This window comes from Sciurus carolinensis, chromosome 13 (genome assembly GCF_902686445.1).
Source record: "Sciurus carolinensis chromosome 13, mSciCar1.2, whole genome shotgun sequence".
Classification (NCBI taxonomy): domain Eukaryota; kingdom Metazoa; phylum Chordata; class Mammalia; order Rodentia; family Sciuridae; genus Sciurus; species Sciurus carolinensis.
Genome location: NC_062225.1, coordinates 42442224 through 42464070, shown reverse-complemented (window position 1 = coordinate 42464070; position 21847 = coordinate 42442224). Strand labels below are relative to the sequence as shown.

The following is a 21847-nucleotide window of genomic DNA, read 5'->3' as shown; positions in this document are numbered from 1 at the left end:
TTAATATAAAACAAACAAAAGTCAGTAATTAAAATGTAGACAAATCTTTATAAACTTCAAAGAAATTTCTCAGTATTCTAGTACTAACCAGATCTGGAGACATTTCTTCAATTTTAGTAATCAGATCAGTGAAAAACTCTGTCATATCTTTCTGTTCCCCAGTATTCAGAGGCTGCTTATCCATGGTGTATGTTTTACAAAAAGGTCTAGGATTATATGCTTTGCATTCACTCTCCTACAAAGCAAAAGGGGAAAAAGAATTTGTCAAACAGTACCAAGAAAATAGCCAAAACGGTTCTTAAGTGAATGAACAAAAACAACAGGTGGTAAATCTACAAAGTTTTAAAATGTTTTCCTCACTTCATTTTTGTTTGGTTTTTCATACCAACTTAAATGTCATGGTTTTGGTGCCAAAAGATGCTTAAAAGAAACATGAAATTACTGTTTTTAGTTATAGGAATTTCTGGAAGAAATTTGTGACTCAAAGGATTCAGATTTGCATTGTGAAGCATAAAACACAAAACAATTGCAGTAAGTAACTTTTTTTTTTTTTTGAGGTGGTAGAGTACGAGAGGGTACTGGGAACAGAAACCAGAGGCTCTCCACTATATAGCTACATCCCCAGTTCTTTTAGTTTTTGAGACAGGGTCTCACTAAGTTGCCTAGGCTAGCCTCAAACTTTCAATACTCCTGCCTCGGCCTCTCAAATTACCAGGATCACTGGCATGCACCAATGCCATCATGCCAGGTTGAATAAGTCTACAAAATGAAATTACTTTCAAAGTTTTTTTTTTTTTTTTAAATAGTTTAAAATTACAGTAGTTTTTTGTTTCTCAGTTCAAATGGCATGTTCCTGCTCTCTTAAGAAGGGTATTAAAAACAGAATCAAGGGATGACTAATAAATCTTTAATTAAAAAAAAAATTAATTCAGGTTGGGCAGGGTGGCACAGGCCTGTACTTCCAGCAACTTGGAGGCTAAGGCAGGAAGTTTATAAGTTGGAGCTCATAGCAACCTATTTGTCTCAAAATAAAAATAAAAATGACTGAGAATGTGGCTCCATGGTAACACTCCCCTGGTACAGGAAAAAAAAAAAAAAAAATTTATTCAGTCCTCATTTAAGTATTAGAAACTGAGAAATTGAGAGATACAGGAATAATTTGTGCCATAATACCTGTACTCAAAATTCTAGTAAGATGGGTAACTTCAATGCAGAAGGTAAAAATAAGAGGCATGGAGACCTGAAAACACTGGTGAATCTGTGGAATCTCTGTTCTGTTAAAGGAGATGAAAACTAAGGCTAACCACAGGAAGAAAATGGAGGAGTGATAATAGGTAGGTGGGACAGCATAAATATCTATACAAGTAAGAAAGTCACAGGGTAATGGGCTCCAAAGAGTTTATAGTTACTGAAGATGTGTCTGGATATGGGGAGGGACAAGAGAAAAAGTTGAAAATCACAGATAATATGTACCATGGGAGAGGACCCTGAGTATCATTCCGTTCATAATGAAGAACCACTGACAAGTTTTAAGCAGGGGATTAATAATTAATAATTGTGAGATTTGCTATCTTTTTTACCATTGAACATTGATGGCTTTTATACATTTGAGGGTTAAGAATTAAGAGGGCAAAGAGAAATAAGTTAGAAAGCTCTAGGCATAAAAGAGGTAACCCTGTGATAGGTAAACAATCCAATACGTGGGATTCCTCATAGAACAAATTAACAGAACACAGACAACTGAGATAGGACTCTTAAAAGTCATGATGACAAAGAAGACAGGTAACTAAAAAATTCAAACTCTATGTGTTGTTCTTAGCTTTCGTCGAAGGGAATTCTGAAACGTACCATTAAGTATGTAAACATTTTCTGAAGCTCTAGAAGTGTGGTTTTGTGTTTCATATCTTCTGAATACTGAAAATGAAAAGAAAACTATTGTCAAAACATTGATGGTAATAAATTGGACATTCTAGCAAAGTCTTGCAATGTGCTCAACACTGTATCTGTTTTCATCCTTTTAGCTATATGCAGGAAAAATATACTTTTTATACTTTCTTTAGCAACTACAGCAGACAAAAAATTGGAATTCTTTTTCCACTACAATAAAGCTATCACCATTATGTCAAGAAACCTGAATAAATAGATCTTAAAAACACAGATTTCTAGATTAATACTCACATGGTACAATGTTGACTTACAAGAACATAGGAAAGAAAAAATTTTTAAGTATTCAATGAATTGCCTTCTACAAGTAAATCCATACATTAAAAAATATACTGACCATACTAATAAATTATATTTCATCATCATCTAATCATAGCTTTACTTTTTTGGGAATGGCATATTCTTAAAAAAAAAAAATATATATATATATATATATATATATATATACACATATATATATATTGATTGATTGATTGATTTTTAGTTGTTGATGGACCTTTATTTTATTTATTTATATGCGGTGCAGAGAACCAAACCCAGCGCCTCACACATGCTATGCAAGTGCTCTACCACTGAGCCACAACCCCAGTCCAGCAATGGCATATTCTGACCCCTGAGGAGGAAAACTGGCCAAGATCTTTGACAACCATCTAAATACTAAATTGCCAAAAACTGAATTTCAGGAGTCTAGCTAGAGGACCAGTCCTAAACACTAACCATACCAGAGAGCCCCACATACATGCCAGATACTTTCTAGATATAGTCTATTATTATTCAAGTAATAATTAGCAAAAATAATTATAGTATAATCCTGGCATATGAGGCTTAATATTTCATGAGATTATGAGGATAACCACACCAAATGACATTTTGTAACATATATCTGATATGTGCAAAGTGCTAATTTGGAATAAAAAATACTAAGATTAACAATGTGAATGGCCTTAATGCCACAGAACTATATACTTGCAAATGGTAAAATTCTACACTTTATGTATATTTATCACAATCAGAAAGCATATAGTTTTGTTTAATCTTTCTGTGAAAAGGGAATAATAAAAACAACTGAAGTTCTGGTCTAAAGCATCAACTTTCCAAGGTCACATCAAATTCCATTAAGAATTTTCTATATAGATATAAATCTTAGGGTGTTTTGTTGTTGTTATCATTGATCTCCTTATTGTTTTTTTTTGTGTGTGTGTAAGATCAGGAATTGAATCCCACACATGGCAGGTTCTACCACTGAGCTGCATCACCAGCCCTTTATTATTTTTATTTTGAGACAGGGTCTCGTTTGGTTGGCCTCAAACTAGAGATCCTCTTGCTTTAGTCTTCCGAGATACTGGGATTATAGGTATGTGCCACTGTGCTCAAATCTAAGTTCAGTTTTTAAACTAAAAAGACACATAGGAGTCTTAATCATAATTAGCATATCTGCATTTTCTATCTGTTGCTACTAATTCCTGACGGTGCTAATACCTGAAAAGTGGTCATTAATATGACGAGATAACAAGAAATGTGATCACGTCACCAGCAAAACTGAAAAACGTTGAAAATACGCTTCTCTGATAACTAATAGTTTTATGAAACTACAAGATGGTCCACCACCTTTAGTCACAAAACTTTCTGTAAGCTAGACGAAACCCTTGTTGAACTACTTTTTAGTTACATTCAATCTGCAGAGCTGATATACTGAAGAATATTCATATACCAAGCACAATAGTGCATGCCTGAAACCCCAGAAGTTTAGGAGACTGAGTCAGGAGGATTCCAAGTTCAGAGCCAGTCTCAGCATGCTAAATTGCATGGCCCTAAAGAAATTTAGTGAGATACTATCTCTAAATAAAATATAAAAAAGGGCTGGGGATGTGATTAAGTGGTTAGGTGCCCCTGGATTCAATCCCTGGTGCAAAACAAAACAAAATCAAAAAACCTGTCTCAAAAAAAAAAAAAAGAACTGGGGATATGGCTCAATGGTAAAGCACACCTGGGTTCAATTCCTAGTACAAAAAAAAAAAAAAGAAAGAAAGAAAAAGAAAAAAAAAATCATATAACTAAAGCCAAAACCCAAACCTGAGTATACTGTAAGTTGAAGACCTTGAAGAGTAATTTAAACATATTAAAGGTTCACTGAAGGCATATAAAGCATCACAATATTTCATTGGGAGAAAAAAAAATGCAACCAAAAAAACACCTGCCAAGGGGCTGGGGTCACAGCTTGTGGTAGAGCACTTGCCTAGCATGTGTGAGGCACTGGGTTTGGTTCTCAGCACCACATATAAATAAAATAAAGATTCACAGACAACTTAAAAATTGTTTTTGCCAAGAACTTACTAGAGAAGGCAAACCAAAAAATCATCCATGGTAAACAAAAAAAATGAAGACAAGAAAAAAAAGTGAACAAAGATAACATAAAGCAGAGCTTATCCAAACAAATGGACCCACAAACTCATTTACATTGGGGTAAATATAAAAGAAACATGCTCAGTGATTCTGGTAGTATTTCCCTACTTTGTTTTGCTTATTTTCTATATAATGAGAATTTCTGTTTATTTTTATTGAAAATATTTACTATGTACACTAAATGTGTACATTCTACAACTATGTTCCTTTGAGAAATTATATTAATGTGAGTCATTTACTCTAGTGTAAAAATAATGAAAATATACACATTAACTACTTATATAAACAAATTTTCGCTCATTTTTTTACACATAAGTCCTCAAAAAATATCTCAATACATCAAATTAAAGAAGATTTATAAATAAAATTTTAAAACTTGGTCTTTTAAAGTCAGAAAAAAATCTACCTTGGCAGTGAAGACAGCCTGTCTTGCTTCAGGTATCATGTAGAGTTGCTGAATAGTGGAAGCTAAGTAGCAAGTTGCTCCAAGGTTAGTCAGGCCAACAAATCTACATTCTGCACGGACATCCTCATGAGGCCAGTAGTCCCACTTATAAGGTGCATGGGCTGCTGAAGAAAGAGGGAAGAAAAGATGCCCCCAAAACAAACTATTAAACTCAACAGATATTCCTTTTATTAACAGTCATGACTTCTACCACTTATCTAGCTTATATGAAATACAGAACTTTGCAAACTATGTTAGCATACATTCTAAAACTCATTCTCTTAAAAACTCAAACTTGATTGTCAAAAACTGATTTTACCAAAAAGTCAAAGTATTTGAAATATTTATAACAAAACTTTTCACACTTGTTTTCAAACCAATGCTTACTTTTTAACTTTATTATCCTATCAATAATGGTTTATATTGTTAAAGTGTATGAACTGAATTCTTTAAAAGATGCCTTCCAAAATCTCATTTCTGCATTCAAAACTGATAAAGATGAAAGGTAAAGAAGAATGCTTACACTGCATGTGTTGTGCCATGACCCAATTGTGTATTAGCCTGTAGTTCTCAACAGATCCCTTTACCATCTCTACTAACAAATCATAAGCAGCAGCTCTTGAAGAATGTGACTTGCACTTTGGCTGTTGTCGATCTTTTAGACTGGGCAACAAAAACAGGAGATTGAAGATATCTCTTAAAAACTCCTAGAAAAACAGAAAAGTCAGATAAGTTACCTAAACTTAGGTATTAATTACATTCTAAATTTAAAGAATAACAGAATGAACAGAATTATAGGACTATCTACAATTTACTAAAAAATTACCCTAAAACTTATCAGCGCCATATAACATTATCTGAAAGTCTTCCCAGTATTCACTTCTTTTACAGAAAATGGAACACACTGAACTCCTTTACTATTCCATTCATCTTAATATCTAATAGCTCCTTCTTACAGATCAACTATGTACAATGTTATTCTTTTCCGCTCCATTAAGTGATCAGAAATTTTTGTTAAGAGCTCATTACTTCCTACCTTGCTTTACAACCAGTCCTAGAGATACATATAATTTAACTTTCATCTTATTTCACACTACTAATAACAGCAACAATAGCAAAAGGATCAACTTAATCACACTGAGCACTTAAGTGTTCAGTCACTCCCAAAATAAAAAATCAACAAAGGTTAAGAACCTTGCCAATAGTCATACAGTGGGCAGGTGCTACAGTCATAACCTCTATAACAGTGAAGTTCAAAATGAAATAACAACATTTGCCATATGACTTAAATTGTTTTAAGGAAATCCAATTCCACACCTTCCATTTTAGGTGTGCTTTTTCCTAAATTTAATCTGCTTCAGAAAGAGAAGCTGGGTTATCTTTCCACTTTTCCTTTCTAAACTGGTATTTTTCCTTTGCTATTTTACCTAGTTATTTCCCTCAAACTCTCCAAATATTACTAAGGCACATTAATTTCTGCTCTGGAGTACCCTCCCAAGGTACAGTGCAGATAAAGGTAATAAAGTAAGACTGACATATTCCTACCTTAGCCCTTAGTAAGGCTAGTCTTTGGCTATAGTCTGGTAACTTGGCTTATAAACAGGTTCCTTCAATGATATAAAACTTTCTTAAGTGATAAAGGAAGCTCATTGTGCCTAACTATATATAATTAATGCTGTTTTCCTTTTTGGGAATCTGGAATTTCAATGATCATTCAGTTTTGCAGGTACTATGTGTCCATATCATCTACACCATAACAAAACCCTGGACACCTAAGGCTCAAAAAGCTTCCCTGGTACACATACTTTGACACACTCATTGCTTGGGGAAGTATGTCTGTGCATTTCCACTAAGAAGACTCCTGGGAGTCTGCATCTAGTTTTCTCTAGACTATGCACCATACATCTTCCTTCTGATTTTACTTTGTCTTTGCATTAGTTTACTACAATAAATATTAGCCATTGAGTACAACTCTATTCTGAGTTCTGTGAGACAAAGACTATAATTCATAGTTTGACTGCAAAGAAAAGCAGGTTTGGCTAAGAAATAGAGAAAGTGTATAGGGGTTTATTTCATGTTGTTCACCCACAGGTAAGATTTCATCATATTTATATTAAAATTCAGAAATAAAATGACTATCACAAATGAACACATTTACTTCATTTGGAAAATAAAGTCAAAGATTCAAACACAAAGTCTCAATTGTCTAGTAAGTAACTTAACAATGAATTATTTTTAAAAATTTGTTCTAATTAGTTATACATGACAGTAGAATGCATTTTGACCCACTGTACATAAATGGAGCACATCTTCTCATTCCTCTGGCTGTACATGGTGCAGAGTCACACTGGTAATGTAATCATACACATATATAGGGAAATAATGTCTGTCTCATTCCACAGTCCTAACAATGAACTATTTCTGCTCACGCATAGATACAGGACCTACATGAGCTAAATACCAGTAGTTCCTTTTTTTTTTTTTTTTTTTTTTTTTTTCTTGAGGCAGGGGAGAAATTTAAAAGCCTGTGATAAGGGCTGGGGTTGTAGCTCAGTGGTAGAGGACCTGCCTAGCACATGTGAGGCACTGATTCACTCCTCAGCACCACATAAAAATAAATATATAATATAAAGGTATTGCGTCCATCTACAACTAAAATAATTTTTTTAAAAAAGACCATGATAAAAACATTTCACCAGAAATATTGGGTTAGTGAACACACTAAAATGAACAGTATTTTTTATTTTGTTATTCTGAGTTCATCAGGAAAGCAGGTGTCTCTAGGTGAAAAAAATAATATTTACATAAACATACCCATTTGATAAATCATGGTAAATCTATTTTAGTATGCTTCTCAGCAAGAACCTACTCAAACTATTGTCTGAGAGAATATTAAAAATAATTTTTGGTGATAAGTCTTAGTGTGATTTTGACATATAAATCAGAAAAAAAAAAAAAAAAGCAAGCATTAAAAAACACTGTCAGGGATGGGGTTATAGCTCAGTGGTAGAATGCTTGCCTAGCATAGAGGAAGCTTTGTGTTTAGTTCCCAGCACTGCACCACCCCCTGCCAAAAAAAGGGGAACAAACATTGTCAAAACAGAATTCTATACCCACTATAAATATTATGTAAACAAGATTTCTCAGAATTCATATCTATAAAAACAAAGAAGAGAATGAACAAATACTGTCACTTTAGCTGAACAGAAATTATTCACCCCAGTATACCAATACGCCCTCCTTTACATTAATGCATATATTTTCGATGAAACTTCATTTAAAAATATTTCACAATGATTTGGCAAAACTTAAAAAGTATATTTATGTTGCTTTCATTACCACATCCTATAAATAAATGTAATTTCATGATAAAATACAAGAAATTTAAGACAACACCCTATGGTCACAAGAAATATTTTTATTTATGTTTCTGTTGCAGAGAAGTAATGATAGATGAATAAAAAGATGTTCAAGATATTACAACACTACTCGGTGGAGGAGTCAAATGGAAAATGCTGTGGAAGAATTAAGAAAAAATGTAGCCAAAGAGGTGAGAACCTCTGGACCAACAAAAATCTCATGCTGCTACATCCCTGCATCTAGTATCTATTCCACCATTCCAAAGAGGGTGACTAATCAAGGTGCTAAAGGAGATAAAGACACAGTGAAAGACAAACCACAGAGATCTGCAAGACAAGAGCCCAAGATTTAAGAAGCCCCTGTAAAAAAGGAAGAGAGAAGATACCCAAAAGGAAAAAGGGAAAAGCAGACCCTAGCAAGGATGGGAATAATACAGCATTTGTTTAGCATGTGGCAGGCCCCCTTTAATCAGTAGGAAGACATTTATGTTACTCAACATTCTTTGAGGAATGTATGAATAATAAAATTTGATCAATACACTCAGCTGGGCCTTTTCATCTCACCAAATATATATTTTTCTAAAATTTTTAATTGGTATGTTATAGTTATACATATTGATGGGATTTTGTTACATATTCATTCATGCAAACAATGTAACAATATAATTTGGCCAGTATCACTCCCCAGAACTTCCTGCCTCCCACCCCTTAGTCCCTGTCTCTCCTTTACTGATTTCCCTTTAATTTCCGTGAGATCTGCCCCCACCTTTATTTTCCTTTTTCCTCTCTATTGTCTGCATATGAGCGTGCCCCTTAACCTGAGCCTGACATATTTTGCTTAACATAATGGTTTCTAGTTCCATCCACTTTCCTGCAAATGTCATGTTTTCAGTTTTGTTTATGGCTGAATAAAATTCCATTGTCTATATATAACACATTTTCTTTATCCATTCATCCACTGATGGACACCTAAGCTGGTTCCATAGTAGTTTGGCTATTGTGAATTGTGCTGCATGGGTATGCATGTATCACTGTAGTTAAGATGACGTTAGTTCTTCAGGGTAAATACTGAGAAGTGGTATATATAGTTGGGTCATACGGTGGTATTGTGCTTATAGTCTTTTGAGGAGTTTCCATACCAATTTCTGTAACCGGTGTACTAATTTACTGTCCCACTAACAGTGTAAAAGTGTTACTTTTTCTACACATTCTCTTCCAGCATTTATTATTATTTGTGTTCTTGATGACTGCCATTCTGACTGGTGTGAGGTGAAATCTCAGAGTAGTTTTGATTTGCATTTCCCTAAATGCGAATAATGTTGAACACTTTTTCATGTATTTGTTGGCCATCTGTATTTCTTCTTTTGCGAAGTGTCTGTTTAGATCATTTGCCCACTTAATAATATGGTTGTTTGATTTTTTTTGTTGTAAAGTTTTTTGAACACTATATATATTCTAGGTACAAATTCTTTGTCAGAAAAGTAGTTAGCAAAAATCTTCTCTCATTCTATGGGTTCTCTCTTCACATTCCTAAATGTTTCCTTTGCTGTGCAGAAACTTTTTAATTCCATCCCACAACAGGACTTCTTAAGATTAATTAACAGATATATTTTGCTAAAGCACATTCCAGACATTATTTCATCAGAAACATCAAATCTCCTTTTTAAAATTACATAAGTAGTTGGTGCCGGGTATGGTGGGGCACACCTGTAATTCCAGTGGCTTGGGAGGCTGAGGCAGGAAGATCCTAAGTTCAAAGTCAGCCTCAGCAATATCGAGGTGCTATGCAACTCAGTGAGACTCTGTCTCTAAATAAAATACAAAATAGGGTTGGGGATATGGCTCAGTGGTCAAGTGCCCCTGAGTTCAATCCCTGGTACCAAATTTACAAAAAAAAAAAAAAAAAAAAAAAAAAACAAGGAAAAGAAAAAGTAACTGGTATGGTCTGAATGTTTTTTGTCCCCTAAAACTACTTATGTGAAAAATTTGTTGCCAATGTGATGGTGGTGTTAGGTAGAGGGGCCTTTGGGAAATTACTAGGTCATAAGGGCTCTTCCCTCATGAATAAAAAAGGTACTAGGAAGACCTTTCACTCTTCTATCACAGGAGAACACAGAGAGAAGGCACCATCTATAAAACAAGAAGTAGAGATTCACCAATAATCTGCCAGTGCCTCAGCACCTTAGTCTTGTATTTGTTACTGCTAGAACTGTGAAAAATAAATTTGTTGTTTATGCTACCCTGTTTATGAGATAATAGCCACCTAAACAAAGAGTGACACTTCTGTTTTATATTACATATAAAAATAAATTCTTATTCCCATAATAGATGGCTATCCAGTTTCACAAAGTTACCACCTATACTTCCTTAAAATCAGGCCAAATTGAACCACTCACATTCCAGAATATACCCTGTGCTTTCCTATGATTTAATTTTTACTCATATTCTTTACTGACTTAAATATTTCCCTTCCCTTCTTACCTAAGGAAATCTATCCATTACAAAAGTTATGTCTTCTTCAAAGCCTTTCCTAATCATCAGTGCAATCTGGTCTTCTAATTCCCTTCTCTCTCTTTTTTTTTTTTTTTTTTTGCGGTACTGGGGATTGAACTCAGGGCCTTGTGCTTGCAAGGCAAGCACTCTACCAGCTGAGCTATCTCCCCAGCCCCCTTATCTCTCTTTAATACCTCTTATTTTCCACCTGAAGAACCAATAACAAGAGTGGCTATTATCTTTAAAGGTACATTCTAATATTATATTAGGCATGTTTCTCAAATGTATAATTTGCCAGTTCTTAAGAATCACAACTTAAGTCAATTGTCTAACTTCAGCCATCCAGATACTCAGAATGTAACAGTCCAATGTAGCCCACACTCCCCTTGGCTGCAGCTCTGGCTTGGAAGGTAAGGCTGGTTTTGCCCAGGAGGTCCCAGGGTGGCAGTCACATAGTGAGCTATTCCCCAGCAAGGTGGGTGAGCTATGGCTATGGCTAGGAGCAACTGATCTGCCAGAGCCTTACACCTGTCATCTGAACTCTGTGGCAGGCAGTTGGCCTTCCTGCTCCAAGTATATGCACCTACATCTTCCATCATGGTCTATTGTTGTCTTCTGCTTCCATAGACTGCAATGTGTTCTGCCAGTGTTTAGAAAGCAAATACCCAGGAAAAATGAGTTTTACTCATGTGCTACCCTCTGAGGATTCACCAGTAGAAAGAGGAGAATCTGTATCTCCAACCCTGCTGCTCACCTCTGTGGGGTTTGTGGCTGTTTAGACTCAAAACAAGGTCAAGATGTCACAAGGCACATTACTGCAAAAAGCAGCATCAGAGGCTTGACTAGATTGGGACAATGGCAGGCTTACACACAATCAGATCATTTGAACCATGATTCTAGACCACAACTTCCTTTCTCTAGAATGTGAAAATGTAACAGAAACAGACAATGAAGAGTATGCCTGAGCCAGGCATGATGGTGCACACCTGTAAGCCCAGGAAGTGGCAGGTCAAGAAAGGAGGATTTCAAGTTTGAGGTCAACCTTAGCAACTTAGGCCTGAAAGTGAGACACTGTCTCAAAACAAAAAAGGACTGAGAATGTGGCTCAGTGGTAAAGTGCCCCTGATTTCAATTTTTCAATGTCCAGTACAAAAAGAAAGAAAAACCAAAAACAAAAGTATCCTTGAGGTTGTAAAAAAGGAAGATGACTAAGCGATTATTGGGAACAAGGTTGAGGTACTTGTGGAACAAAACTAGATTCCATGGCAAAGCATGAATAAAAATTTCCAGAAGTGAGCCAGACATGGTGGTACACACCTGTAATGCCAGTGACTCAAGGGCAGCTTTAGCAGCTTAGCAAGGTCCCCAGGACCTTAATGAGACCCTATCTCAATCATTTTTTAAAAAGTCTAGGGATGGGGATGGGAGGGGTGGGGAGAAGGGAAAAAAATAACAGAATGAATCAAACATTACCCTATGTAAATTTATGATTACACAAATGGTATGCCTTTATGCCATGTACAAATAGAGAAACAACATGTATCCCATTTGTGTACAATAATAAAAAAATAAATAAATAAATAAATAAATAAAAGAAAAAAAATGAAAAAAAAAAAATAAAAGAAAAAGAAGGAAAAAAAAAAAAGTCTAGGGATGTAGCTCAGTGGTAAAGAGTCCTCAGTTCAATTCCCAGCTTAGGGGGGGGGGGGAGATCCAGATGTTTAAAATGGCCCTAGAACCAGAACAGATTCTCAGATATGGTAAAGGGATTGCCACCATATGAATTTCTGCCAAAAATATCCCTCAAGTAAAGATTATTCCAGATTGCCTTTCTGATGCCAAGAGAATATCAGAATTTCAGGTCATACCTCAACTCTTTAACTACCTAGAGGTCTACTGACCATGCAGGAGGAATATCCCAACTGTCCTCACCTGTGCTAAAAAGCTACACCATGGGCACTGTCTATAAAAAGAATTTGTATGGAAGCAGGAAGTAGCTCATATAACTTAAAAACATCTTAAAACCTTAAAAAAAAAAAAATAAAGGTTGGGGCTAGCACTGGGTTCAATCCTCAGCACCACACAAAAATAAATAAAACAAGGTATTGTGTCTATAACTAAAAACAAACAAACAAACAAAAAAACCAAATGCTAATCTCTTCTTCCTTGCAATTACATTTTCAGAACTTTATCCACTTGGGTGTGATGGTACATGACTGTAACTCCAGAAATTTGAAGGCTAAGGCAGGAGGATCCCAAATTTGAGGCCATCCTCAGCAACTTAGTAAGACCCTGGGTAACTCAATAAGACCGCGTCTCAAAAGAATGCAGTTCAGAGAAAAAGCACCCCTGGGATCAACCTCCCAGGTCCAAACAAAAAACAAAACAAAACAAAAAGAAAAGAAAAAGAATTATATCAAGTGAGAGGTACAAAGATGCTGCTTGAGGCATTATTTACAATGTCTAAATATTAGTAAAACAAAAGTGTCCAATGACAGGAAATTAAATAAATTTTGATATATATACTTTGGAAGGCAATAATGGTCTTAAGGATGCACCCCTATATGGACACCAAACAAGATAGAGCTCTAAATCAACACTAAGCTACCATTGTAGACGATACTTTTCATATTTTTATAAAAATATTTATTCAAGTACATGTGCATATAGTCTGGAAAAGATGCATACTAAGTGTGAACCTGTTACCTATGGCTGGTGGGACTAAATGAAATTATCTTATCATTTCTTTCTACAATAAAAATGGGTGGGGGGGTAATTACATAAGATGAAGTACTGGGTTAGAATGTGTGGGGCCCTGGTTCAATCTCTAGCATCGCCAAAATAAATAAATAAGTATAATGGGATATGTGCTTAATTACAAAAAAGCAAAGGAAAAAAATCAGATCTACATTTCGATTATCCATTTGTTCAATGTATTTTTTAGATGCTACATGCAATATTAGACGTTAAGAATGGAGTTTATATTTTGAAAGAAGAAAGAAAAAAGAATGGAATAAGAGGGAGGTAGAAAGATAAAGGGAGGGAAAACAGGAAGAAAGGAGGAAGAGGTTGAAAGAGGAGGAAGAAGTAGTAATAATAATGATGACGGTAACAGATTGTCATGCAGCTTATAAAGCCTAAGATATTTATTGTACGACTCTCCAAATGAAAAGTTTATGAATTCCTGTACTAAAAAGTAATTTCTAAAAGAAATGCTTTAAAATTCTTAAATTAAAAAAAAGTTCTTAACTAATAAAATAAAATCATTAAAGTAAAACAGGCATTTTAAATGTTAAATAAGAACTACACGTCATTGTTTTGGATAAAAATCCTGCATCATGCCTCAACAGACTGGGCTAAAAATAAAAATGGCATCACCTGTATTAATGGTTTACTTCAACAAGCTGAAAGTTAACTTGTGTATTTGGCTTTCCAAGAAATCAGAACCAGAGAGATAATAGTAAAATTTCCCAAATAGGCCCAGTTTTAATTGGCATGATAATACAGTTCTACCTGCCTTAATTCTTACATAAGTGTGACCTGATGCCAACTAATCAGTTATTTTTCTATTATTCTGTTTCCCTGTTTCAACCTTAGAAGAAAGTAAGGTTGAACTGACTCATCTTTGGTATTGGGTTGTTTTGTATTGTTTTGTTTTTCTGTTTGTTTGCTTCTTTCTTCAGCCTTTTCCTGTATTTTAAAACCAATCTCCTCTGTTCTGCTCACTATGTGAGAAACAGAAATTCCAGTAAGTCCATTTTCAGAATATAGTGTTTAGCCTTAATTGGGATGTAAGATCCAATCATAGCCATTTTGAGCTCCCCAACCTGTATCCAATCATAGACATTTCAACTATAGCTCTTCCCTTTGCCCACCTCAATTTTAAAATTTGCCAATTGCTTAGGTTGTAACCCTGAGCTCCTCTTATCAGAACAAGAGACAGTGCTACATTAGGAATAAAAATGGGTGGGCTGCCTGCCCAAGCGTGCTTGCCTGCCAGACTTTGTTTGGTAACATGTATTCTGCAGAAGTAAAGTTTGTTGGGCTGAGCTACTTCCAGGCATGCGTTTGATTCCTTGCAGCACCTCGCTATTTCTAACTACTGGAACACTTCTATTATATGAAGTGTTAGTCCATTCTTTAATAAAACATAAAGTCAATAATGATGTCTAAATTGATGTAATTTTGTCCTTTGACAGATATAAGGTAGAAAGATTTTCCTTAATATTAGTTAGTGATAGGGGACAGACAGACATGAGTGGTAGGAACACAAGGTTAATATAATTCTACAAACTGGGCCCACTGTGCTGACTCCCACCTGCTCTCTTTTCTAAAAAGAATTTACCTGCAGCCCTGCCTGGCTTAAGTTCACAGGCTATGTTACATCCCTTACCTGAAGAACAGCAGACTTGAGATGCCAATAAGAACACCAGTTACCCTAAATGGGGAGACTTTTGGTACCCTTACACAAACCAGATCTCAGAGCTCAGGGATGTAAGAATAATTCCCCCTAACCATAAAATTATTTAAGAACAGGTTCCAATTAGAGCCAGTTAGCATAGGCCAAAGCAACCTAGAGTTGTCAAGGCGGTGGGAACCCTGCTGTCAGTTAAAAATCAGGAGATGGAACTGGGTGAGATTCTCTGGAAACTGCGTTAAAACTGCTATATAACCCCAATAAAACTGGAGGGCAGGAGAGGCATGCACTCCCTGTCCTCTCTGAGAGAATCCACTCTTTCCCTTAAGTGTCCCCTTTTCCCGTATAATAAATGCATGCCTGTTATTCTGAGCCACGTGTCTGAAATCTTTCTGACCTGGTCTCAAGAATGGGGGTTTGAGCCTTCATGCTGTCTCAGTTTCATGATAGGCACCTGCCCTATAACAATAAAACAAACTGCTTTAAATATCTCCACTTGGATATCGAATTGACATTTAAAATTGAACACGTCCAAAATAAAACTCCTGTGACTGCTCTTTTCTTTCCATTATGGTTCTATCCTGATTTTCCTTTTCTTAGTAATTCCATTATTATTCCCTTAGTTTCTGAGGCTTAAAATTTAGGACTCATTCTTGGTTAGTCTTTCTCCCACTCTGTCCTGAACCCCTACTAACAACGTACTTGCCCTCCAAGTTCTCCACCAGCAGATTAATTATCCACCTAAAGCATGAGTAAACGTTTTTAATTAATTAAGATCATATATCTCTCCTATATAAAAGCTAATTCTAAAATCTTCCCAAACCACAAAATCAGAAGAAAATTATTTACAGATTCAATGATATAAACACCAAAACCTTCTTATAAGGAATTTTAAAAGCAGTTATTATTAAATGTTGTTTGGAGGTACTACAAAAAGTAGATAAGTGAAAGAAAGCAGAATTAAGGAAAAACAGGAAATGAAAGAATTACTAACAGATGATAAACCAAAAACAAATCAAAGACCAAAAACAACACTTAAAACTAAAGATAAGTGAAGAAATAAACACAAACAATAAATAAATTTAAAACAGCCTGTGACTTTCCCCAGGACAGCCAAAAAAGTAAAAAATAGGGCTGGGATTGTGGTTCAGTGGCAGAGTGCTTGCCTAGCACATGTGAGGCACTGGGTTCAATTCTCAGCACCACATAAAAGAATAAATAGACAATGCATCCATCAACAACTAAAAATATTTTTTTAATTAAAAAATACACTAATACATAAGAACCCATTTTACAAATAAACATCAAGTTAGAAAACAATCAAAGAAAAGATTCCATTTATGGCATGTAATGTTACTTTTTCTTATTGGGGCTGTATTGATATAGTATTGATAGCCTTATGATACTGATTCTGATGATTCAAGAACAGTTTTACTTATTAAGAATTCATAGGAATAAACATTAAAATACTTTAAATGCGTATTCCACATGAAGAAAAACTTTAAAAAAAACACGAAGATTGATCTTGTGTAAATATGACAAGTACTATTATTATACAGGCAAATCAGTAACATAAGGATATCAATACTACATCAATACAACCCCAATAAAAAAATTAACAATTTTAATATTTGTGAAAGAACCAAATATCATAAAGTTCATTTAGAAAAATAATAACTAGGAAAATTCTGAAAAGGAGTAATAATGAAGATGGACCACCACTACAAGTTATTTACAACTCTAAATTTACATGATTAAGATATGATGGTGATGAGTGAATAAATAAAATGCATATGGCAGTTCAGAATATGAAGGAGTTATTTCTAATCAGTGGATAAAAATAAATTAACCAATTAATAGGGTACCTGGATATCGACTTGAGTTATCTCATTTCTTTCCTTTCACCTAAATAATTTTTTTATAGAAAAACAAATGTAAAAATGAAATTATGACAGCATGACAAGGTACTACGAATATTTAAAGTACAGTACAAAACCTAGTATCTATAAAAAGATCAGTAACTTGAACCAAATAAAAGAAATTCTGCCTAGAAAATAAGTAAAACAAAAAGTGCAAAATGAAAAGACAAACAAAAAGAACTTGCAAACTCATATTTCAAAGGAATCATTTCCTTTACATAAAAATTCTTTAGCAAGCTGGGATGTAGCTCAGTGGCAGAGCTCCACGCCAACCCCCATCCCCCCAAAAAACTTCAGCAATAAAGAGCAAAGCAGGAGCCCACAAGTAACATCAATACAATCAATATATAGTCAACTGATTTTCAACAACAGTGCTAAATTTAAGAACATCCATTATATAAAGGACAGTCTTCAATAGACGGTGCTGGGTTAGATATCCACCCTAGAAGAACAAAACTAAACCCTTAAGTTTCACAAGTTACCAAAATCAACTCAGAATGAATTAATGACTTAACTTTAAGACCTGAAACTAAAACTAGAAGAAAATATAAGGGAAACTCTTCAAGATGTAAAACGGGTATGGTAGGGGAAAGGTTGATGAATAAAAACAAAGTTATTGTTTGGTTTGAGGAATAACTTCTGGTGTTCTATGGAATAGCAGGGTGAATATCATTAACAACAATGCACTTGAATTTAAATGTATTCACCATAAAGGAAAGATAAAATTGGATAAAAATGGATATGCTAATTATCCTAAATTAAGTACTCCCAATGCATACATGAATCAAAACACCATGGTGTATTTCATAAATATTTAAAAACATTGTGTCAATAAAAAGTTATTGGGAAAAAACTTAGTACCAGAGGAAAAAATGGGTAGAAGAATTTAGTGGATTTTGGAAAGTAGCACAGATTTAAAACAGATTAAGACTGTCACCTTAAATTTAACACAAGAATCCTTAGTCTGTGCCCATGAGGATATGGAATTCTGTTGGTTACTGTTTTTAACACAATCAGAAACATCAAGATAACAACTCTCCAACTAATTCCCTCCATGCAGGAAATGAGGAAGTGCCAACAGCAAGGTGAACAACTTTAAAGACATAGCTAGGCACAGTGGGGCAGTGTATAAATCACTACTTATTAATACCTCTGTGTTACATAAGACACTCACAATTTAAACTATTAATTCAAAATATTTAGTATTACAGAAACCAACTCATTAGAGACTTTTTTGGTCATACTGGCATTAAACCAAAGGCACTCTACCACTGAGCTACATTATATCCCCAGGATTTTTTTAAAATTTGACAAAGGGCAGAAGATCTCAAGTACAAGACCGTCTTTTAATATATAGTAATAGGAATTTAAATTAGCTTTTACATTCTAAAAACAAACCTAAGTTTTACATTTCCAGGGTTCAACTTATTTAAAGTTCATTTTTCCTGCTAACAATTAAATTCTTCATGCTTGGATGTTTAAAAACATTTAACATATCCACATATGATCAACAACCAAGTGTTGACCAGATTTTAAACAGACATTTGAATATTTTAATACACACCTGTCCTTCCCTTGAAAATTTAAAGGGTGGTTTGTGTTTAATAACACTTGTTGCAAGCCTTAGAAGTCCTGTAAGCCCATCATCTTCTATATTACCATCTTGATGATCAAGGATCTCCCTACTACAAAAAACAAGAACATAAGCAAATCAAGATAGTTTGCCTAATTACACCTTTCATCTATTCTCAATAATGTAACTGTCAATGTCACAAAAAATCTTACCTTCGAATACAGTCAGCCAAATGTCTTGCCAAAGCATCTAAGTCGAGCAGTGTTGTCTTAATACAAAAAGAGAAAACAAAATTCAGATTCAGATTTCTATGTTTAGTAATATATACAATACTAAAACAAAACAAAAATCACTTCCTTATAGTAAACAGTTTGGTTCTCCCAAATTTATTAATTAAATTATAAACACAGTATACCTCTCTTAGTTTAGTTTAGTTTTCACTGTAGCATCAAGAGTCTTACAAAAAAGAATCAAATGAATGTATGGCATTAATTATGATAGTCACAGTAACCCTACTGATATGATACTACAGACAGCTGTTTTATTAACAACTTTCCTGACATGTTGTTCGTAGGTTTGTTTTTAACACAACCTTTACACTTGTCTTTAATAAACTAAATCCTATAGTTACTTTTAAAAGGCTTTAGTTTTCATTATAACTGAGGAACAAAATCAAAAGAAACTTCAACAAATAGAATTTAATTCAAGAGTATATTAAAAAAGCTAGATCTTTAAGAAGGAAAATAATTTCTGCAAGAATGAGTAGATATGGCAAATTTGCTTTTGAAAATTACTTGTTTGAATGGAAATGTCATTTTAATCTAGTAAAAGAAAATTAGTGAATAAGCCAAAATTGACAGTTTTTGTTACCTTAAAATAACATCAATTTTAATTACAGTGTTATTTTACATATGCAAGACTCCAAACCTATGCACTGTTAAAGAAAGTTGTATGTTTACGTTTAAAATCTAAAATCTACACTTTCATTTCCAAATGAGTTTTTTTTTTATTGTAAACAAATGGGATATCATAAATTTACATAGGGTAATGTTGTTTGATTCATTCTGTTATTTTTTCCCTTCCCCCCACCCTTCCCACCCCTCTTTTCCCTCTATACAGTCCTTCCTTCCTACATTCTTGACCCCCCAAATGAGGTTTTACAACCACATTCTTACTCAGAAAGGACAGGAAACTACTGACAGGTACCAGATAAAAATTTTTCAGTAAAGATCAAAGTAAACATAAGAAGGTATCAGAGCAAAACAGGTTCAAATATAGTAAAAAAAAATTTATGACAGTATCAAGTACTTATAACAATATAAATTAATAAAATTGTCCTTGATTACAAAGACTAACAAAATCAACATTCCTGTACATAATCCATATCTATTGACACGTTAATATATAATTTTCTGAACATACCTGACTAGCATCCTTTATATGTATGTTGTCAACTAATTTGCATAACAACCAAAAATACTCTTTACATCCAGGTTTTAACATTGGTTCTTCCTCATAATCATCTATCTATTAAAAAAAATTATACTTGGTGAAAACATTTTAAAAATAGCTTGAAATTATAATACATTTAAGAAACTACAGATTTATGAAATAAATTAAATCCCAATGCAAATTCAACTGTTAAAAAAATCTAACAAAAAATGAGTACACTCCTACTTTCTGTAAAATCAGAATAATCAGGAAAAATCTGAAACTACAAGGCATGGTGGCACATGCCTGAAATTCTAGCATCTAGGGAGGCTAAGGGACAAGGACTACAAGTTCAAGGCTAGCCTCAGCAGCTTAATGAGATCCTATTTCAAAATAAAACCTCCTCAGGGCTGGAATGTAACTCAGGGTTAAAAAAAAAAAAATCAAAACAACTAGGCACCTGAAATGTCTAAATGACTGTTTTAGAAAAAACAGTCTCAAAGTACTTACACCTGGAAAACAGGAAATAATGTACATCCTACAACACATTCCATTTCTGAGATAACTAAAAATATTACATTAATGGCCTCTGGGTTTATTAGGTGGTAGAGACTTTTACAAGGCTAGAATATACACTGAGGCAAAAAAGTAAATTAAAAATTCAGAATACCCTAAGGATAAAAAAAATGTGTGGATGAATAAAGAAGGAAGTTACTTTTGTAACATTTCTATCATTTAACTTATCAATAAAAGGATCAGAACCTAGTAAGAATGTGACAACCCATGAGAGAACCCAAAGAGCTAAAATTCAAATGCAGACTCTCTTACAAGTTGTAGCATGGAAACAATGTGTCAAAATGCTGTCACTTTAAGTACAGTATCACTACCATCCTCCAGGTAAAAAACCACATGCAGAAACCGCAGACAGATAGTACAATAAACTTTGGGCAAAGGAAATTACAGAAATAGAAATCTCCCCTGAACACAATAAAATCTTACCCTGATAGGTTTGAGTGCTTGTGCATCAGGAAGAAATTTCAACAATGTTGAGGCAGCCAAGAGCAGAAAAGAACGATGGATTGAATCTCCTCCATCTAAGCCTGACAGAGATAACTTATACAAACCATTGCAAGATTCATGACGAACTGCAGTCTGAACAAAAAAGCCAAGTTTCAGATACAGTCTGAGTTACTTGTTAAAAAACTAATGTTAATGTTAGCAGAAATAACTAGATCTCTTCTTTAATAATGTGTTTCAAATATAATATTCTGATCACATGCGTGCATATAATTAACAGATGATAAAATATAAGTATCCCCAAGTAATCTGTAATAAAAAAAAAAATACACTTTTTTTCTTAGAAATTCCTAAGTATGGCCATAAAACCAGAAAACCAAGTAAGAATAATGACAACAAACAGAAAAAGGGATTAAGGCCAGGATATTCATAACCAAGTTATTTACCTTGTAAATAAGTAACAATACAACATTTTTGAAACTAGAAACAACTTGGAAAATACTTAAATCAGAACATTTCCCAGATCACAAGGGGATGGCCAAATGTCACAATAGATACCTAAGACAGAGCCAGAACAAGAATATATATGACTTTCAAACAATAGCTAACAGTAATAGTAGATGCCAACTAAAAAAATATGTAACTTGGGCTGAGGTTGTGGCTTAGTGCTTGCCTAATATGTTTGAGGCACTGGGTTCAATCCTCAGCACCACATAAAAATTAAAAAAATAAATTTACTGTGTCTATCTACAACTAAAAAAATTTTTTTATAAAAACTACAGCTCTTATTTTTATAAAAGTATATGTAACTGTGGTTAAGTTTATTAGTAAGAATATATTTCTATA

General features: G+C 34.1%; 1 protein-coding gene and 1 pseudogene across 1 annotated transcript in view; one reads left to right on the top strand and one right to left on the bottom strand.

Moving 5' to 3' along the window:
• The window catches only part of Usp34 (ubiquitin specific peptidase 34), a 221303-nt gene that overhangs the window by 60577 nt on the left and 138879 nt on the right, over window positions 1-21847 (bottom strand). The window contains 8 exon segments of the mRNA XM_047522220.1: window positions 89-235; window positions 1849-1914; window positions 4754-4914; window positions 5316-5499; window positions 18545-18665; window positions 18766-18821; window positions 19976-20080; window positions 20984-21136. Of these exon segments, the coding sequence (XP_047378176.1) occupies window positions 89-235; window positions 1849-1914; window positions 4754-4914; window positions 5316-5499; window positions 18545-18665; window positions 18766-18821; window positions 19976-20080; window positions 20984-21136 (993 nt within the window).
• Window positions 9194-12544, top strand: LOC124963486 (programmed cell death protein 2-like; annotated as a pseudogene).